Source organism: Lingula anatina, chromosome 9 (assembly GCF_051362555.1).
Source record: "Lingula anatina isolate TDL-2025a chromosome 9, LinAna3.0, whole genome shotgun sequence".
Classification (NCBI taxonomy): Eukaryota; Metazoa; Brachiopoda; class Lingulata; order Lingulida; family Lingulidae; genus Lingula; species Lingula anatina.
In genome coordinates this window covers 7480220-7502351 of record NC_141775.1, presented here as the reverse complement: position 1 = coordinate 7502351, position 22132 = coordinate 7480220, and the positions used below count along the sequence as shown (strand labels likewise).

Below are 22132 nucleotides of genomic sequence, written 5' to 3'. Positions count from 1 at the left end.
AGGGCACGAGGTCAACAGTCACATCCAGCCCATAAAACCCGATTTGACTGTCTCTAATTCTAAGATTATGCTTGTGCTGTCGTGTCTTTACGTAGGAATGCTATCTTTCAATAATATGTGTCTCAAATATGTCGGCGTCGCATTTTTCCAACTGGCAAGATCGCTGACTCTCATCTTCACAGTTTTGTTTTCCGCCCTCATACTCGGGAAGAGATCGTCTGCTCCATCTATCGTCTGCTGCGTGCTCGTGGTGGTGGGGTTTGTCCTGGGAGTGGATCAAGAAAAAATGGCAGGAACGTTGTCGACCATTGGGGTAACATACGGGATTTTTTCCAGTATTTTTGTTTCCCTGGTTGGAATTTTCTCCAAAAAGGCCCTTGATTTGGTAGAACAAGACCCCATCAAACTGACCTACGTCAAAAGTTTCAACGCGAGCTTTCTGTTTTTCCCAGTTGCTATGGTTACCGGGCAGATGGACTCTCTCGTTGCTTCCGGCAAACTGTGGAATGTCGGGTTTCTAGGGACTCTACTGTTATCAGGAATAATGAACTTTTTGATAGCGTACGCTACTAACTTACAGATCCAACACACCTCCCCCCTCACGCATATTGTGAGCACCAATTCCAAATCTGTGATGCAGACGGTCTTCGCGGTGATCATATTTAGCGAATCCAAACCGACATTGTGGTGGCTGGGAAACGGGCTGGTTATACTGGGAGCTCTAGCGTACGCCATTGTGAAAACCCACGAGGCACAGATGAAGGAAAGGTTGCCGTTGTCTGTTGACAAAAACTTTAACGTTTATGACGATAAAACGCAAGAGAGACGTTTGTCTCGATCTCGAATTTTATAGATGTCTCTGTTGCTCTGCGGTAATGTAAACTATGGTAATGACTTGATCTTTACCATGAGAAAAATTATATCTGTTTAGATACATAATATTGGAATAATTAAAAATTATATTTCTTCTCATTTGTTTGCTTTTACTACATAGAACAAAACTACTGCTTGTGTTTCAAGTTTGTTGCTACCACTCAAAAGGAAAGTTCTAATTGTAAGAATTCATGACTTTAAAAATTCAGTACCCGTAGAGTTCACAATTTTCTCCATTGATAAATTCGAGCCATTTCCGTGCATTTATATGTAGGCCTACCAACATGTCCAGTATAAAAGGCATTTAATTGGATTCGGGCGTCCCTGAAATGAATAATACTAGCAAAAAGAAACAGGGTTGTTGATCGTTTGTTGTCATAATTTTACCTATTCTAACCTCGCAAAGCTTAATGTCAACCTATAGCATTTACATGTTTGCCAAAACGGTGTTACCAGTCAGATTAGATGCACTGCATATTTACATATTGATTTACATTGAAGTTACATTTACATTGAAGATAACATACTGGCATATAGACTGAAACAAGGAAAAGGGACAAAGTATTCCTGTACAACTTCGAACCGTCCCTGCTGAAAACGCCACCGAATCCTTTATTTATTTATATAATTTTGTTACAAACCCTGTATCTCAGTCGCAGAAGGCTAAGCGGGAAAGACGCTGCTCATGCGCGGGCGTTTGACGCATGTGCTGAACATATGACATGTGCCCATGCAGTTATGAACCCAGCCTGCTGTTATATAATGTTCAAGGCAATCAAAAATAGCCTGGTTAACGTATCAATGATTTTCAACTGGCCTCCTTAATATAAACACTGAGGAGCATGCTTATTTAGACTTTGTACAGGTCTTTTGGAATCCTGTATGTCCCAGTACACTGAGCACATCCATCAACATATCTCGTTGTCTATCAAAATATGGAAGTTTTCCAAAATGTATTCGAGTTTTGCCTTCCATACTTGCGTATCTTACTTGACTGGGTGTACCGCATTGTGCTCCGAAGTAGACTGAGTCCTCTCACAGAGGAAAGTCTGTGGAGTAAATTCACCTTAGAGGAGCGACTACTCATATTTTCAGAAAATCTTACTCGAAGATGGTGGTACGAAGGATTTTCCATACTTTTGAAGGGTTACCGTGAAGATGAAAAATTGTCTGTGGCGGGGAGATTATCCATAGAAAAAAGATGGACTGAAATTCTTCAAAACAGACTTTCTATATCTCGACGACTGGCGACTGTTGATATATCCAAGGTACATATGGTGGTGCGAATATTTTATCTCGGGTGGTGTTAGCCATGCACTTTTCATATCATTCTAGTACCAGTTAAGGAGATGTACGTTATTAAAAATTAATAGTTTTTTAGCTTTTTAGTGTAATGATTTAGCCTTATTTACTTTTTTGTAACACGCTAAGTTGGCCATTTTTAAAAAATTCAAATTCTTTTTTACTTCTTTACAACACCCGCGCTACATTTTAAATAGGATACAAAGAAAAGCAAAGATTAAAACTTTGACGTAATTTTTTCGGTCAGAAGACGGTCAAAATGGTGGATGGATCAACAAAGATGATTTGAAAGGCTAAAAAAAATATCACGATCACCCCCCTGTATACATCTGTTTGTGACGACCAAAGCTATCTTTCATCGTTTCAGTGTCATATCAAGAGACCCATTTTCATAATAGGACCTTGTCGGTCCGGAACGACGTTTCTTCTGAATCTTCTAAACGAGGATCCGCATAACACTTCTCCGAGATATTACGAGACGATGCATCCTGTAGGGAACGTTACCGTAAATGACAGTAAAAAGGGGATTCTGACCGAAATTCGTGCACTAGGTACAGGTGTATATTTTTATGTTATTATAAGCGTTGCCACCCAGCAAACACGTCACGTTGGTACCACGTGGTTAACCCGTCGCTATGACGTTATAATAATCATATGGTAGCAACGTGCTAGCCACGTGATCCACACGTGACGTTTTTGCTAAGCAAATGTTCCACAACGAAAGCGGAAAATGTATCAGGGTATATTTAATTTATTTTTGTGAATAGGTCAGTGGGCAAATTAAATCAGCCAGAGATAAAGGCAGACAGAGATCGTAGGCCTTGCTCTTATATATAGCTTGTGACTTTGACTGAAACTACGTAAAATATAATGTGGCATTACGATTTGAAAATAAATCTTTAAAAAAAGGCAGTTGACATAAACAACGATGTCGACTTCAAATAAAACATTAATTCAAATCATGATTAAACTTGTGTGTTACGTTTATCATTGCCATTATTATGTACTATCATGATCTTCCTCATTTTTACTTGACCTAAAAATCGCCTTCAAGGTCAAATGTGCCCATTTTCGAATGTTTCAGCCGCGATGTATGGCAACGTACCGGAATTGAAAGCGATGCACTACATCAATGCTGAAGGCCCGTATGAATGCTACTGTCTGATGGAAAACATAGGATGGATGAAGAACATTAGGTTCAGAGAATACCAAGAATGGCTAAGAACTCTTTCCAAGGATCAAATGGTGGAGGCTTACCGTTTCCATAAATTGCAAATGCAACTTATCCTTCTGGCTAGGGGCAACGGTATTATGAACAGTACGATATTTCATAAAAAATACATTAGTGCGACGTAGATATATGATTATGTGATGAATAAAAATAGTAATTTATATCAGATATATGATAGACTGCTGGCTTTCGATGCTACTTCAAATGTTACTGTTTGCATACAATGATTATATAATATATAATTATGTTGTGAATAACTTGCCCAATTGTTAGATGGCAGCCACATTTAATTTCAGACTACATGGATCATGAACAACAACTCGTGTTCAAGGAGGCCTCACATGCTATGAACCTGGAGGCCATACTTGAGGCCTATCCGGACGCTCTCTTCATCCAGACGTATCGTGACCCCTGTGCGTCCACCGCGTCGCTAGGCTCCTTGTGTGAGGTTTTTATGGTAACCCTGGGGTATAGTCCAGAGAACATAGACTTGGCACGTCTCGGTCAGGATATTCTGCGTTCCTCTCAGGTCCACGGTGGAAACGAGATGGCGAGGTTTAGGAAAGGTCACCCGGAGGAGGAGTACCGATTCTGCGATATAAAGTATGAAGATATTGTTGAATCCCCTTTGAATGTGGTGAGGAAGATTTACAGTTTCTTCGGCTTGACGTTGACGGCGCTAGGGGTAGCCAAGATGACGGCTTACGTAGAGAAACACCCGCAAAACAAATATGGCCGCCACAAGTATGCTCTAAAGCGTTATAAATTGACAGAGGAAGATGTCATGGAACAACACAAAGAGTTTGTAGAGTTTTCCAAAGCCCGTGGTCTTCTTTAGCGATATTATGAAATGACGATGACCATGACATAATCACTGCCTAACATATTAAATTTGATATGTATATTCAATTATAATCGCCCATCTAAAAATGATAAAAACGTGTAGAAATTTGGTTCGAAAAAACATTTTGGCTGGAAATGGTCCGTTTGAGATCAGAAATCAAAATTTGATTAGTGTTCTATGTCATTTCTCCAGTTGGGTCAACTGGAAAGGTAAAAAGGTACATTTTTTCCAGGAAAAACTGAAAACACTGGTTACAACCTGGATATTGAACGAGAGAGAGAAGGAGGATCAGAGAGAGAGAGAGAGAGAGAGAGAGAGAGAGAGAGAGAGAGAGAGCAAATTTCTTTTCCCGCTTATGTATAATGATAATGCAAAACGACAAATTCACAAATCTAAATACGGGATGATGGTTAATTCATTGGATAAGATGTGTTAGAGGTGCTTCCTTTACAAAAATGCGTTAGCTAAACTGTAAAAGCCATTCTGAGAAACTCGGGTGATCTCATGAAATCATACATGTATGTCCTCTTATTGTGACGAAAATATACAGGAGTATGCGCAATGTAACCAAAACTCATGCATAAAACCATAATATTTTTTTTTTTTCATGTTCAGAAATATTTGTTACATATACTGGTAGCTGTGTACTGTGGATGTCATGAGTTAGGTGAGAGCTAATTTGGCGGAGAGTATTGCATGAAGAATTCGGCGATTGAAGACCAAGTGGCCGCAGAAAGTCAGATTCCAAGGTCCATTATTAGAACTGTATGTGGCGTTTTTTACATGTCAAGTCAATATGGCAGTTCTTCAAGTGATATACGAGTTCTGCCTTCCATGCTTGCGTGTCTTACTTGACTGGTTATTCCGCATTGTGCTCCGAAGTCGACTGAGTCCTCTCACAGAGGAAAGTCTGTGGAGTAAATTCACCTTAGAGGAGCGACGACTTATTCTGTCAGAAAGCCTCACTCGAAGATGGTGGTACGAAGGATTTTCCATACTTTTGAAGGGTTTCCGTGAAGATGAAAAATTGTCTGTGGCGGGGAGATTGTCCATAGAAAAAAGATGGACCGAAATTCTTCAAAACAGACTTTTTGTATCCCGACGATTGGCGGTTGTTGATGTATCAAAGGTACGTGTAGAATATTTTAACGCATGCACGTTAATTGAGAAGAGTTCTTTGAATTGGAGCCATTTCAAAAATATTTTCATGGAAAGGTTTTAAAGTTGAGTTATTAGTGGGTTTCGGTGTGCCAAAAAGGTAATATTGATAAGCAAGAATGAAACAAAGTAAAACTAGAGTTTGCATATTCACCAACTATTTATTTCAAAACATATTTAGCTTATGTATAAGTGAAGTAAGAAATTACTGTAATTGGGCTATGAAGAACAAGAGAGTGGTTTGAGAACGACTTGAATGTTACACTCGCTAAATATGAGGCCGTGCAAATGTCCGGTGCCATACTAAAAATCTGTCATTAAAAATATACCTTCCAAGATATCATATTTCTCAGATTTGTCTTTTAAACTTGAAATGACCATTTCTACCCCCACCCCTTCTTTTGGAAAATAAATTTTTAAAAAGTTTAAATTATTTAGTAATTATCAGTAGGATGCGCATCATATTTTGTTAACGTTCATATATTGGCAGGACGTTTAGGTCTTGGGGGACACTGTAAAAAAACCTACATGCATTTTTATGCTGGTATGTTGACACAGGTGGTAAGCTTTATACAAATAATTACCATCATAAACCCGTATGACAACCTAGACTATATGTGTCATTCTGTCTCTTTCAGATGATAGAAGTATGACATATTAATGGTTAACACATATTACTGCTTTCTTCTTGGTTTGCAAGCATGACACACCGCTTTAAATGGCCGGGGTGGATACAATATGTTTTCACGTTTCTTTTGTGTAAAAACCAGGACGGATTATTTAAAATGAAACTGGTGATAAAATCACTCTGAACTGAGCAAGATTTTTCTTCATCCTGCATGTCATTTTACTCTAAGCACTCTAGCGACATGTCTTCTGTTGTTTTCGTATTGTTACATCGATCGTAATTTCTGAAACAACGAAGTTCGGACACGTTATTCGTAATTCTTATTCGTTGTTTGTCGATCGAGATACCATCATCGTTGCATGCATGTATGACGACTGGGGTGTGGACCACAATCTTTTGTTTTCTCTGGTAGATTTGGCCCCTAATAATGTTTCGTTAGATAAAGGCATATGCCTTGTTACAGACAAAATATGAAGTAAACCTTTCAAGAAAATGTAATGGCGTCAATAACAGTTCTGTTGGCTGTTCATGTGAGGGAAATATGTTTGAAATCGATCTATCAGTTTTCAACCCTAAAACGCACCTGATTTATATTTTTATTGTTCTTGTTTTTGGTTTATGTGTGTGTGTTTGTGTGTGTGTGTGTGTGCGTGCGTGTGCGTGTGTGAATTTCGTACTTTTCACAAATCAGTCAGCACTTTCAAGGTGTGGATCTGGGGTCATTACTTATGTCACTGAGTCAGTCAGTTTTGACTAGTATGTCAAGGTATGTGTGTATTAAACTACTATGTCTGTCCATTTAACAGCTTTGCTGCCCACTTTGTAAACATTGTTGCAATGATGTTTGGTGTCTGTATATTTCCCAGTTGGCGTCAAATTTCAGAGTCAGATCAAGAAACCCATCTTCATAATAGGACCGTGTCGTTCTGGAACATCCTTTCTATTGAATCTTCTAAACGAGGATCCTCATAACACTTCTCCAAGATATTATGAGACGATGCACCCAGTGGTAGAAATCACAAATGAAGGCATTGACACGCGGCTTCTAACCGAAAGCGGTGCATTAGGTAAGACAATTGGCAATATTACATTAATCATTAATATAAAAAAAAATATATATATCGACAAACCGGTGAGTAGAACTTAAAAAGTGAGTGCAATTTGACGCTATTAACCGCTCCGTCTATATCTGGCTATATCTTGCAAAGTAATGCCATGCACAAATTCTCTTCAGACAGTAGAAAAAATAACTTGCATTAGCCACAGACATATCTGGGAATATCTAGTGAAATTTCAACATATGTCCCTTGTAGAGGATACCCCCACCTACTCTCTACCAGGGTGGCAGATACTATAGGCAAATTTTCCAAAAAGCCACCCTGTAACTTTTGGCTAGATGGAAGCAATCAAATCTGCACGCGCGCAGATGGCATTGTACCCGCTGTGTAGGGAGCTGCTACAGGAGATTCCTCAGTTAACTTCATTCTGAAGTAGCAAGCAATTCAGAAGGGGCTTCTTTATCTGGCACAAAAGAGTAAGGTATTAAAATCAGACCAATCAACTGTCTTGGTTGCTGTCAAGGGGACTTCGCTTAGGCATGTTAAGTGGCAGCGCCTGAGCAGTTATGCAAACAATAACCAGCAATGTAATCATTCTTGAGGTTTCATCACAGGGTAACAGAGAATCAAATGGCCCTCCATTTAGCTATAATGGTAAGTAGCTCAAAATCTAGGGCAAGGCTTACCTGTACAAATCAATGGGAAGTGGACTCTCTATCATGGGGGGTGGGGGCTCTCTGTCGCTATACACCTGTGATACAAACAGAAGAATATAAAAACCCTTTCTTACTTAGGCCGAACATCGTCTCATTTGGACCTGTAATAGCGGTCTACATTTCTTGTGTTTAAGCTTCAAGGTACAGAGCCAATCCCAAATTAAAAGCGGTACACAGCGTCCATGCTGAGGGTCCGTATAGTTGTTTTCCCCTCATGGAAAACATGGGGATCTTCAAAACCTACCGTTTTCACACCAAGAATTCCCAGGAATACGACGAATGGCTCCGAACACTAACCAAAGATCAAATGCTGGAAGCCTATCATTTCCATAAATTGCAAATACAGCTTATCCTTCAGGACAGGGGTAAGGGTGAGGTTATTCATTCCCTTCACATTTCTATAGCCACAGGATCAACATCCTACTTTTTTCATTTGGCTTTGTCAAAAATGTATCAATATATACATTATTTAAATATTTAACGTCTTTTTTCATTGTATGGTTTTTTCATCAGTTGGTATAAATCACCCATAAATCACGTGAATAATAAGCAGGTTTTGTTTATCACTGACACGATATAAAACAATCTGAATTTTATAATTAGGCCTTAAGGAACAAAACCAACAGCTCATACTCAGAGATTCCTTGCATGCCATGAATCTGGAGACATTCCTCAAGGTCTATCCCGACGCTCTTTTCATCTACACGTACCGTGATCCCAGAGCGTCAACGGCGTCTTTCTCTTCCATGTGTAAGTTCGCTGTATATTCTCGTGGATATACCGCAGCGGACATCGATTTACACCTAAGTCGTTTAGGCCAAGACGCTCTGAGATTCCCCCTGATCAACGGTGGAAACGAGATGGTGAGGTTTAGGAAGGCCCACCCGGAAGAGGAGTACCGATTCTGCGATATTAATTATGAAGACATTGTTGTATCGCCCATGAATGTGGTGAGGAAGATTTACAACTTCTTCGGGTTGACGTTGACGGCGCTTGGGGAAGCCAAGATGAGTGCTTACGTGGAGGAACACCCGCAAAATAAGTTTGGCCGACACAAGTACGATTCAGAGCGTTTTAAGTTGACAAGGGAAGAAGTAATGGAGCATTTTAAAGAGTTTCTGGAATTTTCTACGTCACGCGGCTTTGATATGAAGATACGGTGAAATATTCACATTCCATTCCGACAGTGAAAAACAATTTGTGCTGTAAATTTAGTGCAACTATGTGAATAAATTTTGACAAATTTGCCAACTTAGATAGATAGATAGATAGATAGATAGATAGATCAGCATCCGCTCCCAATTACAAATCAATAATGTTCCACGACGATTCTTACAAAATAAAGACCCGACTCTCAACTTTCTAACATATTTATTTGAAAACAAATAACAAATGCAAAACTGATTTGTGCGAGATCATCCCGGTTACAAATACATCTGTTTGAGCAACAGGAATGTCGTGACTTTTTCCAGAATATCTCTGCCAATATAGAACTCAAACAGGCTACCAGAACCACTCGAGAGTTTCCAGACAACCAAATCTCTGACCTTGTTTCAATGGAACTACCATATTGAGACTTCCTTTGCCAGTGTGACAGGAATGGTAATCCTCGAAATGGAAGTCCACGGCTCCGTAACGCTCCGTAAAGCATCGCGAATTGCGACCGAGCGCAAGCGTCTCTATTCCATAACTCCAGATTTACTCGCCCCAAAAGGTGATATCGCTATTTGCAATTCGCGATGCTTTCGAGTAACGGAGCCCAGGGTCCCATATGATTAGTACAGGTTATGGTAAGTCGGAGTATTGGGGTTAGTATATGGGACCAATGTCACCTGTAGAAAATAATGAGGAACAGATCACGGTTTCTAGCGGACTACCATTCCTGTCTCACCGGGTTGAAAACTGAATGTAAGCCTACACCAAAAATTTACAGCAGTGCAGCTAAGTAAATACCGTAGATATATCTATGAAAATATAGTTGTTAAAACAGATCATATTCAAGGATTCATCTAATACAAAAATAATTTTCTGCTCTTAGAAAAAAGGGAATCTTTAAATATTTTGTCTCAATGACTTTTTTGTCATTTATGACTTCTAAGTCAAACACTTATCGGTAACACTGCCGGTAGATTACGGAGTGACAAAAGTCACTGATGAAATGAGTGCCCACCATTGTCAGTGTTCTTGGCTTCCGACTTGGGTTTTCCTAGGATCAGCGTCACCATTCAGTACCTAAGAATGAAAAACGTGTTTACATTAGCCTTATCCTGGAGTTTGTTGCAACAAGCATACCACAGTTATTTGTGTAAGTCATTTGTCAGTGTGTTTGTGTGTGTGTGTGTGAGTGTGTGTGAGAGAGAGAGAGAGAGAGAGAGAGAGAAAGAGCAAACATACCTTTCTGGCAAATTGTGGTAGGGCAAAGGCTGCTTTATGGACATCTGAATTGTAATACTTGGTAGGCAGTTGATCATCAGACCAAACATGGAGTGGTTCGCTAAAATTTGTTTCCTAAATGAGAAAAATCTTACTCAGTATAATATATGAAACACAAACACACACAAAGCCTGTTTCATTCATACAAATGTTCTTTTAGATTCCTTAGAGCCTATACACCTCATCTGATGTATTTTACCCTGAGTGACCCGAAATGGATGGGGAAAGATGACCCAGTTGTAGGGTACGGTAATTATTCGATCTATTCATGAGGGAAAATTGTTTATTTAACAGTTGCTTGTTATACTTTTAAGTCAAAATTTCTTTAGATTAGAAAATTCCTACTGAGTGGTAGCAACAAAATTATAAAGCAGGCTACTCAACAGTTCTATTCTATGCAGTAAAAGCAGCATAAATGCCATATAAATTTTAGTGATCACAAAATCAAGTATCTGATAGTTTGATAAATTTTGCAAACTGAAAAGATCAAGTAATTGCCATATTGGTACTTGGCTAGTTGCCACCAGTTGAATGAAGTGGCTGAAAATCACCGTACTCACAGGATTTAGACTACAAAGTGTAAATCCTATTTGTCCACTTGGGTACGTGGGTATAGTGGTGTACCCATAGTCTACCACAGGATACAGACTACGACAGAATTTCTGCATATTGTCAATTAAGCCAAGGTCCAACCACAAGCATTCCCCTGGAAAAATAAGATATATCAGAGGACATCTCCTTTTTATATCAGGTACAGTACCTATAGGATAAGGTCCTAAATAGGAATCCGATAGGATGTCCAATAGAATTTCAACAGAGTCCTGTAAGATTCCTATAGAGTCCCATATGTTCATACAGTCAAATAGTCATATAGTCCTATGGGCAATTTTGGTATGGGATATACATTTTATTACATTTGTACAAAGCATTTCATTCACCTAATTTAAAACTTAAAGATCAATATGGCTTCCCTCCATCTCTCTAACGTATTGGACCTGCCATGTGCGCGTACGTACTTGCTTGCATATATGTGAGTGTGGGTGTATGTATGTGTGTATGATGTGTAAATTTGAAAACTAACTCACCTTGTGAGCAAACTACACCCCCTGGTCTTAACGCTTTCTTCATCAATTCGTAGTACGATTTCTCAAATAGAGAGCTTGCTGGACCTGAAAAATCACAGCGCATTAGTCACCTGTTAATAAATAATGCACTACAAAAACTTGTTTTCTGCAACAAGATTTTTCACAAAACTTATAACATATTCTGTAAAATATACCACATCTATCTATAGGTATGGGGACGGGGTTTTAATACTCTACTCATTCCTTACCTATGGGGTCTGAGGAGTCTGTGATAATGACATCAAACTCCCCCTGGTGTTTGGCCATGAAATCAAAACCATCTCCAACATGGAGGGTCAGCTTTGGACTGCTGAAGCCAGAAGACATGCTTGGCAGGTATTGTTTTGAGACTTCTATCACTTTCTGAGAGAAAAAAATAATAAGTAAATGGTTGTACATATATCACCCAATTTTCAAACACCTTAATGACAAAATTTTATTGTTCAAGATTGATTATTTTTAGTCATTTACATAAACATTTCTTCTCCCATGAATCAACCTGATACTTTTGGAAACTTGTAAATCATGAATTTCAGGAATTATCACACAAAACGATACTAAAATGTGGAAATTCCTAATTCCTTGTTACATACCTCATCAATTTCACATTGCACTGCTGACTTAACAAGGGGGTGTCTCACTACGTCCCGTGCCACCCCTCCATCACCTCCGCCTATTATCAACACCTGAAAAACAACACACATTAGATGGGGAAGTGGAAAATCTGTATAATATACTATATAATAAAGACTGAATTGATAATGCGATGAATGATTTCTTCTCCTTTCTATGCTTTCTAACTAGGGTCTCATGCACACACACAGACATGTACACACACAGTGACACACACACATATTCATGCACACACACACATGCATGCACATGCATGCACACACACACACAGTGATGCACACACACACACACACACACACACACACACACACACACTGGTTGCTGTCAATATAATGTACCATTTCCTGCATAAGATAGACCATTTGTGGGTTGTTAATCCTTATAGAGAAAACTCCAGGTGATCAGATAACAGCAACACAATGACTCACCTTTTCTGGATTTGGATGTGAGTTTAGAGGTAGATATGAGATCATTTCTTGGTACGAGAACTCGTCTCTCTCTGTGCATTGAATGATCCCATCTAAGACAAGGACATTGCCATAGCTCTTGCTGGAGTGAAATAAGACGTGAATCCAAATTAAAAACATGTGAATCTAATACTAAGAAATATGGGAGTGCAACTTTAAGATACATGTAAATCCAATTAAAAATTTAAGATATATGAATTCAATCCAAAAATATGTGAATCCAAATAAATAATATCATTATTATATGTGAATCTAAATGAAACATACATGTAAATTCAAATAAAAATTGTGATTCAAAATAAAAGAATATGATTCATTTAAATAAAAAACATATTTTGAGACCTTATATTTTTCTTCACTCAAAACAATTTGAGAACTACGGTACCCACAATATTTTCTGAATACTAACATTCTAGCACTTGTGTCTGTCCTTCCAAGATACATTGTATTAATGTCAGATATGAGACTTTCAATTAATTCCTTCTTTTAAGTGTACTGTATGTAAGACTGGGTTCCCATAAACCTAATTTAGCAAGAATCCCCTTGGAGTTAGATTGATCCTCATAGTACGATAGGGTTATGGGAATGGTCCCTTACTTCCATATGTTTTCATTTTTCACCTTTTAAACACTAATATTTCCTGGTACTTGGACTTTCCTTCATAGAGCACCTGTTCCACCTCCAGGGACATGCACTGCCCAGGCCACAACTGCTGACTGTGCTCACTAAACCAACCTTGTTGTAGCTTGTCCATACCACCAGTGCCTCAACCTTCTCACATGTAATAATAAATTATAAAATAATGAATAATATTAATAATAACTATAATAACACACACACACACACACACACACACACACACACACACCCATAAAAAGAAGTTATAAAGGAACATATTTCTTTTTTAAAAAACACATTCATGATCAATTACCATAGCAGTCAGTGTATTTACTTTGCTGAAATTCATATCCAACTACTTCTAGTGTCTTTAATTGTTAATTATTAACTTGCAAGTTCATTTGTTCTCTTTTTTCACTCCTTTCATCATCCCACCTCCATCCATGCACACCCACCCCATCCTGATAACCCTTCTTTTCCACAAGAGAAAGACAGCCCGTCAAACAATCCATATATGACCACTGGGTTAGATTACAGAGAACACAGAGAAGAATAAGTTTGTTAAACATATTTACACGGTAATTCTTGGCCACCACCCTTAAAAGATCTTAAAACGAGCTAGCTCTCTCCCCCTCTCTCTCTTTGTGTGTGTGTGTGTGTGTGTGTGAGAGAGAGAGAGAGAGAGAGAGAGGTAGGAAGGGAGGGAGGGGGGATCGCCATGGCACAAAATTAATATAATTATAATTACCAAAAATATAAAATCTAAAACGTAAAGAATATTAACCTCTGTATACGATCAGCATCTACAGGCAGCAGCCAGTGCACTATCTCCCGAGATGGCCTACAAACTGATCTCTGTTTGTGCGTACATGGGTTATAACCGGACACGCTGGACGAAGGTTTCATTTACTAGACAGGTCAAGGTCGATTGACAAGTATTCTGACTCTGAGCGTGTTCGTATATACGGACGACTGTTCATCTATGTCCCAGAATAATAAACATTTTTTGTCGTTGCTATTTTGTTTTTGTTAGCAAGATGAAATTGAAACTCATCTGTTTTTCACCTTGCATAATTTTTTTAACGAATAAAATGGAATAATGTTGTGCCAAAAGGTTCGTTCAAAAGAACGAACAGAAGCATTTCATCCGATTGTGATTTTTACCATGTGCACAGAAGACAGCGCAACAAACACAATGTCTTTACCACGCCACAAGGATAGTGAATACTCGGAGACCATTCCCTCAGACGGATTGACATGAAAAAAGCAAAAACGACATATTTTGTAAAAAAATAAATAGTTAAATGAAAAATTAAACAAGAAAACTTTTTAAATCTTGAAAAATACTAAGAAAATAAGCTTCAGAAATAACTTCGAAATTTAACTACTTCACAAGAAATTAAAACAAAAAGGAAAAAGATGAATGATAAAGTAAACTTAATTGATTTATCATCGTCATCCTCATCTAGTTATTATTATTATTATTATTATTATTATTATTATTATTATTATTATTATTATTATTATTATTTCAGCATCACTCAACCCTATTTACAGTCAATACAATTCACTTGCCCAGCAAAAAACTCTCCCGTATACAAACATTCGTGGGCTGGATAATATCTTTGGACGCTTTCAGAACAAGTTGATCCGCCGACTAACGGATCCGCGGATCACATATGCCTGATCCACTTGCTTGTCGCCTTATCCCTTTTAAAATAGCCATTGAATAGATACCTCGCAAGGATTACGCGGTAAGTCTTCAACTGGGTCAGCCATATTCGATCCGCAGATCTGTTAGTCTTCGGATCAACTTTGGTTGTGAATTTAGCCTTTGGTTGGCACTGACCTTTCCGTAAAACTGCTGTAAAGAGTGTGAAAGAGCACGCTCTGAGTAGGGGGGTATCACAGTATTCTTTTTGGCTGAAAATTGGATTTGAGATTTTAAACGAAAACTTTTGGCAACAAAATGTTTCATGGACTTTCTTAGTATTATAATACATCAAGCCCTTGAGACACAACCACAAACTTTTGAAAAAGAAAAAGTTAGTGGTGGACAGATTGAAAAAAGAAATAAAAAATAAAGGGCCTTACAGTCTCACCAATTCGCGCTGGCTTATAAGTTCTTAAAGTAAAACGTTTTAATAGCGTTAACGTTCTCTTTCCTAAGGGTACTGTTAGGGTTTATTATCTTCCAAATACCGAAAATGAGTTTTTCCATAATCTAATTATTCAATAATGCATCTACCTTTGAGCTGATTTATAGTGATAAAATTCCCTTGGAATATATAAAACATCAGCGTTTATTTTTCTGGTTGCTATGTATAAGCATGGGCCACTTAAAGCTTTTATCGTCAATTTCACACTTTTCTATTTTTAGGTGAGATAGCTATCGTTATGGGGCTTAACTTCATCCCTGAAGGAGACTTTACGACGAAAATTGGCAAAGGTAACCACAAGTCTATGGGTTACAATCCGGTGCCGTCATTTTGGCTTAAAAGTTTTTGGTATGTAGTTATAATAACAGATTTTCATTAAACAAAAGCATTACTTTGCTTTGTCAACGAAAAAATCTGAACTAAGGGTTTTAAGAAAATTCGCTGGCTGTACTGGGCGTTGAAACGGTGTTCCTGGGTGCTCAGGTAAAGGAGAAATTTGATAAGTCGATTTTTCCATATTTACCCCCAAATCGCAATTATGACGTCACCCGTAAGATGACATATGTGTAAATGTTAATCAATTTAGTCACTGAACACTGAAGATTTATGTAAATAAGGCAGTAAATAAGGTGTTTTTAGCAAACGCATACAGTAGCCTTAAGTTTGTGTCCATTCCGCTCTTTTTCACGTTGATAAGATTTTACAGATTTATCACTTGCACGTTTCTTTTACTAAAATGCACATTAAAATGCACTTTCGATATTCTAAATTCTGCATTAGAGTCACAAAATGTTTATTTACAACAAAATCATTTTTATTTCTACAGGACATAAACTGGATCCTCTGTCTTTATATCAGTCGTACCAAAAACGGATCCTGCTAAATATGTATGTAGTCCTCTGCTGCTTGTCTTACTTACTATAAATGTAGCTTTCGACCAAAGATAATCCATATAGTCAAACAAGCTATCCCAAGGCCCTATCCCCATAACACCATCAGTCAACATGGATCAACCCAACTTCTACGGGGACTCTTGCTGACTGCAACCAGTTAAACTGAATGACACGCCTCCTCCTGGTGAGTAGAATTCAGAAAATCTGTTGATTATCAAGTACGTTGGAAACAAGTGGAGGCGCGTCATTTATTTAAACTGGTTGCACATAGCGACAGATCCTGCAGAGTTGGGTCGATCCACGTAGGTCGATGGTGTCTATGGAATGGTGTCTTACACGCACAAGATTCAATGTACATGTACACTGTAGATATGAAGGCTCTGTGACATCTAGCGTAAAGAGGTACGTAGGCCTATGAGTATCGTATGTGACATCGGTTATATACAACTTTGAGCTCATGGAATCACCCCGTTTTTTCACCCTATTAGTTCTAAATTGAAGATATGAGCAGCGTACAAAATAGTTTTTGTATATATCAAAACATACTATTTCCCTCCGGGTATTCGAACGTAGACCTGCGTTCTCCAGACGTGTACAACGCAAGTCTAACAACTCCCTTGCGCCTGTTTGCGTATGGGCAGTTTTTCCCTTATGTTAGGGAGGAGGGCGTACGCTAGATGTGACAGTGCCACACAACCAGAAAATATCGGAAAAAATATTTAACTAAAACTTGGAGCCAGTGACATCAAGCCAGAGCCAAACGCAAAGAATCTTGGTGTTATTTATAAATGGAACATTTTCCATGAACAAGCTAATTTCTGCGTATGCAAATCTGCAGGAGGCCCCTATATAACACTAGAGGGTCATATTGTGTGTGTGTGTGTGGGGGGGGGGGGGGGGTGATCACAGTTCACGGAAATAAAATCTTAAAATCGCAAATCACATTTATTAAAACTAGAACCACTATTACTCGTACTTCTGTGGAAAATCGATTCAAGGGCTGCCACTCCAAGCTATGGTTTTATTCAATTTCTTAGGTCGCATTCAGAACAAGTTGATCTGCGGACTAACAGATCCGGGGATCAAATATGGCCGACCAACTTTAAAGCTTGCCGCATAATAGGCTAATAGACACTGAATAGATACCCCGCGGGGATTACGCGAAAATTCAAATGCGCCGGTCGATATTCTTGAAAGTGTGTCGGTCATATGTGATCAGCAGATTTGTTAATCTGCGGAACAACTTTGGTTGTGAATGCGACCATAGTTTTTGTCCAAGGTGCTTTTTGTAAAATGGCACCAACTTGCCTAAATGTTCTAGTGGCTCTCCGTGTTCCAAACAGGAAATGGCAATCAGTAGCTCACTTTTATTGAAACCTCTAAAGATGCCTCTTTTAAAAGTTTTATGGGGACATCTTTTCAAATCCTGGTCAATGGGAATGTAAATTATTGAAATATTCTGGGTTATTTATTTATTTATTTATTTATTTATTTATTTATTTATTTATTTGCTATATAAAAATATAACGTGGTTGTATGCCTCTCAGGTTCTGTCCAACGACACAGTATGGTTGTTAGTACTAAAGGAAGTTTTCTTTTGAAGAAAATTGTTAAATATTTTCCGCTTTCGATACTATCCATATCTGTTCACTGGGAGATCAAAGATGTATATGAACTCAATTTTTGCCACAAAAAGTCGACCAAGTGTCACCACGTAGTTCAAATAGTATAATTTAGAGAAATACCAAAAGATATCACTTTACGTGTTCCCCGAAAAATGATATTTGAACGGATTTTTCTGCCTTTCTATGCTGTATATAAATGGGGCAGATAAGTAGATGAGATAATAAGGTTAAGTTTACGACCAAAGACCTAAAAAAGGTGCATTGTAAAGCTCTTTTATGGCTGATCAAACGATTAATTCGGTTTATCCCTTGGCATGTCGACTTTATTTGAGTCGTATAAAAAACCAAGAGACGTGGTTTATATGTGCCCCACCATCGCTCGGTTCTACCTTTAATTAAACTCTATACCCAAGTTCTACCGGTGTCTTAATTAGGACTAGAATGCTTATTAAATATCATCCGAAAAATGTCAGTGTGCGCCTCCTTGTTTTTTCCAAGAATTTTAGAGGAACAGGTTCTTTCACATCCTCACAAGTCATTGTTTTCATTCATCGATTTTAGAACAGATTCAACGAAATATAGAAAATTTATGATATCAGGGTGCCAAATTTATGTCTTTCAAATTTTCATAATTACGAAAATGAAATCAGTAACGCAGTATGGGACATTAGTCCAAAGTGTGAAAATGTACTTATTAAAAATCCTTAATTAATACTTCTAACCCAGCGACCTACATGAACAGTCGCGAGTTTCCCTTGAAAATCATCGATTTTAGGACAGATTCAACGAAATATAGAAAATTATTGATATCAGGGTGCCAAATTTATGTCTTTCAAATTTTCATAATTACGAAAATGAAATCAGTAACGCAGTATGGGACATTAGTCCACAGTGTGAAAATGTACTAATTAAAAATCCTTAATTAATACTTCTAACCCAGCGACCTACATGAACAGTCGCGAGTTTCCCTTGAAAGTGCACGTTTTGAGCAAAGGGTTATCACAGTATTTTCAAAGGATGGAACTTGAGTTTGAGATTCAAATAGAAAATCTTGGAGAACAAGAAAGTCTTCGAGAAAACTTTCTTCTTGTTTATTAGATGAATTGTATCCTTGAGAGTTAACCATATGGCCTTTAAGACCCCATTTCCAGAGATTAAATCGATCTACTTTAGATCGACCTAACTCCCTGGGGGTTCACGCTAAATAGCTGTCAGCCGAGCGGACACGAAAGTTAATTACCCTCCTACAGCTTGTAGTAGGCGGGACGGACATTTAAGCCGGATTATCTGACAGTAATCTAGTGAGACTCCCCGCGGGGATAGATCGATCTAAAAGCTCTGGGAATACAGCCTGAGGCTGCATTCAGAACAAGTCGATCACCGGAGTAACAGATTCGAGGATCAAATATGGCCGTGCAACTTGAAAGCTTGCTGCATAATCCCCCAATAGACACTGAATAGATTCCCCGAGGGGGTTTATGTGGAAAGCTTTCAAATGGGTCGGCCATAAACCAGCCCATCTTAGCTGAGCCTTGAATGAACGTCCAAATGTTACTCTCTAGAAGAAGTGTTGTTACAAAACTTTATAAAAGACTCACCTGTACACCTAGGAATGCAAAAGGCGAGCCTTTTCCCGCCTGATCGTCTAGAATCCGACAGGGGTCTTTCATACATTTTTTAAACAGCTAGAAAGGACCTTCGAAAGAAGGCACCCCAACCTCAGGCAGTTTAGACCTCTGCAGCACAAGTACACTTTAGTGTTGGTGGCTTTGTCCTCCAGTGAGAAACCCATTGTTTTCTTACGCTCTGGTATCACATGGGGCCGTGAAAGAGTATACAAAATTCAAGTATTGAAAATTAATAATTTTGTATTAGACTAGTAGCTAGCGGACTCTGTGGCCACAGTGGATTCTTTTTGTTTGCTAATGCAAAATTTACCCACAGATTTTATTTGCTTCATGTATAATGCCCTACAGGTTTAAAAAAGGATATCTTGAAATCCAAGGAAGGGTCTTCTACAATGCAGCTTCACCAAGATACGCGACCTTTAAAACTCTTATAATGGAAAATTATTCATAAATCTCCTTAAAGAATTTTGGAAAAATGCAGAAGTGCACTTGTGTTTTTTTCCCGCTTATATGTCGTCCATGTGCGTCCTTGGCAGTGGCGGATTTAGGGAGGTGTCAAGGGGGTCCTGACCCCCCATTCGATTTCTGAAAAAAAATCACTCCAATGGTCCCCTTTTGAAATTAGAATTTTGACTAGCTGAATCAGAGTTTTATACCGTACCAAAAGGCGCCCTTCGCCCTCTAAAATATCAACATTTTTCGGGGCTCTTGAGCAGGCCCCGACCCCACGCCAAGGTGGGGGAGGGGGGGTCGGCTTCGCATCCGCGGACCCCCCTCCCTTAAAAATCCTGTATCCGACCCTTCTTGGCTCCCACTTTCCCTTTCTTTTGATGCTGCTGATGTTTTAAATAGGTTTCCCTTTCGTTAAATGTTTCTTTTTTCATTCCGAGCTTTTTCACGTTGCAGCTTTTTAGTTTATTTATCTTCTGTGCGTTTCTTGCCCCCTCCCAACCGCCATTCTCATGGCCCATTTGCCATAAAATGATAATTTGATGGGTATCTCGCCCACCTGTAAGACCGAAAACTTACCATACTGAGTTTTTTCCCCAATTCCTAAGAAAGCGCTGATTTGCTTGCTGAAATTTTCTCTCGTTCACAATTCATTCAAGACGACCTTCTATTAGTATTCCTTGAGTCCCCACCTGCCTTTAAAATAGTATGTATAACAAAATATTCATTACGCTACAATAGCAAAAATATCTTCTTTAGATAATGGTTGAAACGTTTTTATTTGACTCCTATAAACGAACAATAATTTAATTGCACAGGGAATGAGAATTCAAGAAGAATGGCTGTGGATAGTGATTTTATAGGTGGAATCAAAGGAAAAGAGCTGAAGCAAGGACAATAAAATTCGCCAAAAAATTAAATAAACGTGGTTATCAAAAAAAAAAAAAAAAAAAAAGAACAATGTTCCCGTCCCTACTTCACAAATCAACAGCAAAACTGAAATTGTTTGCCTCTATTAACTCTGTCTAGGAAATAGCTTCAATTAAGGAAATATACTTCCCTCCCCACCCTCCCCAAACCTATTAAACCAGATAGCCTCACTCCGTAATGAAGATGTTCCAGACAGACGTCGAAATATTGGAGGTAATCAGTTTCAATATTAACGGTTGATTGAAGAAAAAATTAACTTTAAGTTTATCGGGGTACTTGTTTCAACCTTGAAAGTAAAAAAAAAAAAATATATATATATATATATATATATATATATATATATATATATATATATATATATATATATATATATATATATATATGGTAGAGCATTTCTGAAAAAACAACTGAGATCTTGTAAGTTGGAACGTCATAGCAAGACAATATAGTGATTATGGTAAAAAGTAAATTGTTTTATAGAGACAAAACGTTTTTTCTACCTATGACGTAGGAAACACGTCCAGTCTTTTTACCAACGATTTCCCTTTTTGCTATCATTAGACAAAGAGACAAAACCCCTCTTCAAGATATCATACTTTACATTCTTGGAAATGAATAAGGTACCTTTGAAGAGAGAATCTTAGATTATTTCCCGGGATTTGTTACTTTCGAGATATCATACTTTACATTCTTTGAAAAGGACTAAGGTACCTTTGAAGAAAGAATCCTAGATTATTTCTTGGGATTTGTTACTTTCGATCAGTACAAATCTCGGACCTCTTCACATCTTAAAGGTATACTTCCGCGTTTGAAATTGCCCCCAAAGTCATAATTTCTGTGTCTACAACTCCTGAAACACAGCTTATCTTTCATAATGCAGACATTAAAACCGATTTTAAAAACTCTTAAATAAAAGTACCAAATGTCGATGTTTCTCTATGAAATGTGCACGCTGGTGTAGCGGCCTAAACATAGAGGGAAACATTTAGAACTTCAATAACATTAACAAGACATCGCCTTAACAAGGTGACAAAGTGTAAGCTTTTGAATACGCGGTAAGTACACAAAAGATTTCTTATTCGACTAATCTGAGGAAAATTATTTTTATTGATATTTTTACAGATAAATACCATGAATTTAAGTGCAGTTATACAACACGCGCATTGTGGTAGTCGGAGAGCTAGTTGAGCTGGGAGGGATGGCGGGATTTGAAAAAACTATTTTTAATGCCAGGGTTGAGAACTCTGTAATTTCCTCACATTGTTACAGAGATATGTCGGGTTTCAGAAATTTTAGCGGGATCAAAGATTGGTTATTCGGAGGAAAGATACCGTTTATCCCAGAAAATCCGTTGTTGAGTAT

General features: G+C 38.1%; 3 protein-coding genes across 6 annotated transcripts; 2 read left to right on the top strand and 1 right to left on the bottom strand.

Moving 5' to 3' along the window:
• The first annotated feature begins 1118 nt into the window (after positions 1 to 1118).
• LOC106161212 (uncharacterized) lies at positions 1119 to 4250 on the top strand. Of its 2 annotated transcripts, none has more exons than XM_024075547.2 (4): positions 1119 to 2141; positions 2543 to 2726; positions 3260 to 3481; positions 3703 to 4250. In XM_024075547.2, exons 1-4 carry the CDS (start codon positions 1809 to 1811, stop codon positions 4242 to 4244), a joined length of 1281 nt encoding a protein of 426 aa, XP_023931315.2. In that variant the 5' UTR covers positions 1119 to 1808; the 3' UTR covers positions 4245 to 4250. The 2 variants fall into 2 exon arrangements, with proteins under 2 accessions (XP_023931315.2, XP_013393547.3); XM_013538093.3 differs by having other exon boundaries at positions 3260 to 3493.
• A 796-nt stretch (positions 4251 to 5046) lies between these two features.
• Positions 5047 to 9078, top strand: LOC147759849 (uncharacterized). Its single transcript, XM_086995824.1, has 4 exons — positions 5047 to 5379; positions 6920 to 7103; positions 7945 to 8175; positions 8414 to 9078. Exons 1-4 carry the CDS (start codon positions 5047 to 5049, stop codon positions 8971 to 8973), a joined length of 1308 nt encoding a protein of 435 aa, XP_086851950.1. The 3' UTR covers positions 8974 to 9078.
• An 86-nt stretch (positions 9079 to 9164) lies between these two features.
• LOC106161229 (spermidine synthase) lies at positions 9165 to 14031 on the bottom strand. 3 transcript variants are annotated; one of them, XM_086995826.1, is made up of 10 exons: positions 13870 to 14031; positions 13088 to 13238; positions 12429 to 12549; positions 11961 to 12053; positions 11577 to 11730; positions 11329 to 11412; positions 10804 to 10949; positions 10205 to 10318; positions 9981 to 10042; positions 9165 to 9642 (listed from the first exon to the last, which is right to left on the bottom strand). In XM_086995826.1, the coding sequence occupies exons 2-9, from the start codon at positions 13219 to 13221 to the stop codon at positions 9986 to 9988; spliced, it is 903 nt and encodes a 300-aa protein (XP_086851952.1). In that variant the 5' UTR covers positions 13222 to 13238; positions 13870 to 14031; the 3' UTR covers positions 9165 to 9642; positions 9981 to 9985. The 3 variants fall into 3 exon arrangements, with proteins under 3 accessions (XP_086851952.1, XP_013393578.2, XP_086851951.1); XM_013538124.3 differs by having other exon boundaries at positions 9165 to 10042; XM_086995825.1 differs by having other exon boundaries at positions 9165 to 10042; positions 13088 to 13241; positions 13870 to 14015.
• Between the last annotated feature and the right edge of the window lie 8101 nt (positions 14032 to 22132).

Bases quoted from the DNA above. Each gene is read 5' to 3' on its own strand.
- LOC106161229 (XM_013538124.3), bottom strand. From the start codon at position 13,221: ATGGACAAGCTACAACAAGGTTGGTTTAGTGAGCACAGTCAGCAGTTG. The intron at 12,550-13,087 runs GTGAAAAATGAA...ATTTCACTCCAG, and splicing joins GAAATATTAGTGTTTAAAAG to CAAGAGCTATGGCAATGTCC. The intron at 11,413-11,576 runs GTAAGGAATGAG...GTGATTTTTCAG, and splicing joins AGACTCCTCAGACCCCATAG to GTCCAGCAAGCTCTCTATTT.
- LOC147759849 (XM_086995824.1), top strand. From the start codon at position 5,047: ATGGCAGTTCTTCAAGTGATATACGAGTTCTGCCTTCCATGCTTGCGT. The intron at 7,104-7,944 runs GTAAGACAATTG...CTTGTGTTTAAG, and splicing joins AACCGAAAGCGGTGCATTAG to CTTCAAGGTACAGAGCCAAT. The intron at 8,176-8,413 runs GTAAGGGTGAGG...TTTTATAATTAG, and splicing joins GCTTATCCTTCAGGACAGGG to GCCTTAAGGAACAAAACCAA.
- LOC106161212 (XM_013538093.3), top strand. From the start codon at position 1,809: ATGGAAGTTTTCCAAAATGTATTCGAGTTTTGCCTTCCATACTTGCGT. The intron at 2,142-2,542 runs GTACATATGGTG...TCATCGTTTCAG, and splicing joins CGACTGTTGATATATCCAAG to TGTCATATCAAGAGACCCAT. The intron at 2,727-3,259 runs GTACAGGTGTAT...CGAATGTTTCAG, and splicing joins GACCGAAATTCGTGCACTAG to CCGCGATGTATGGCAACGTA.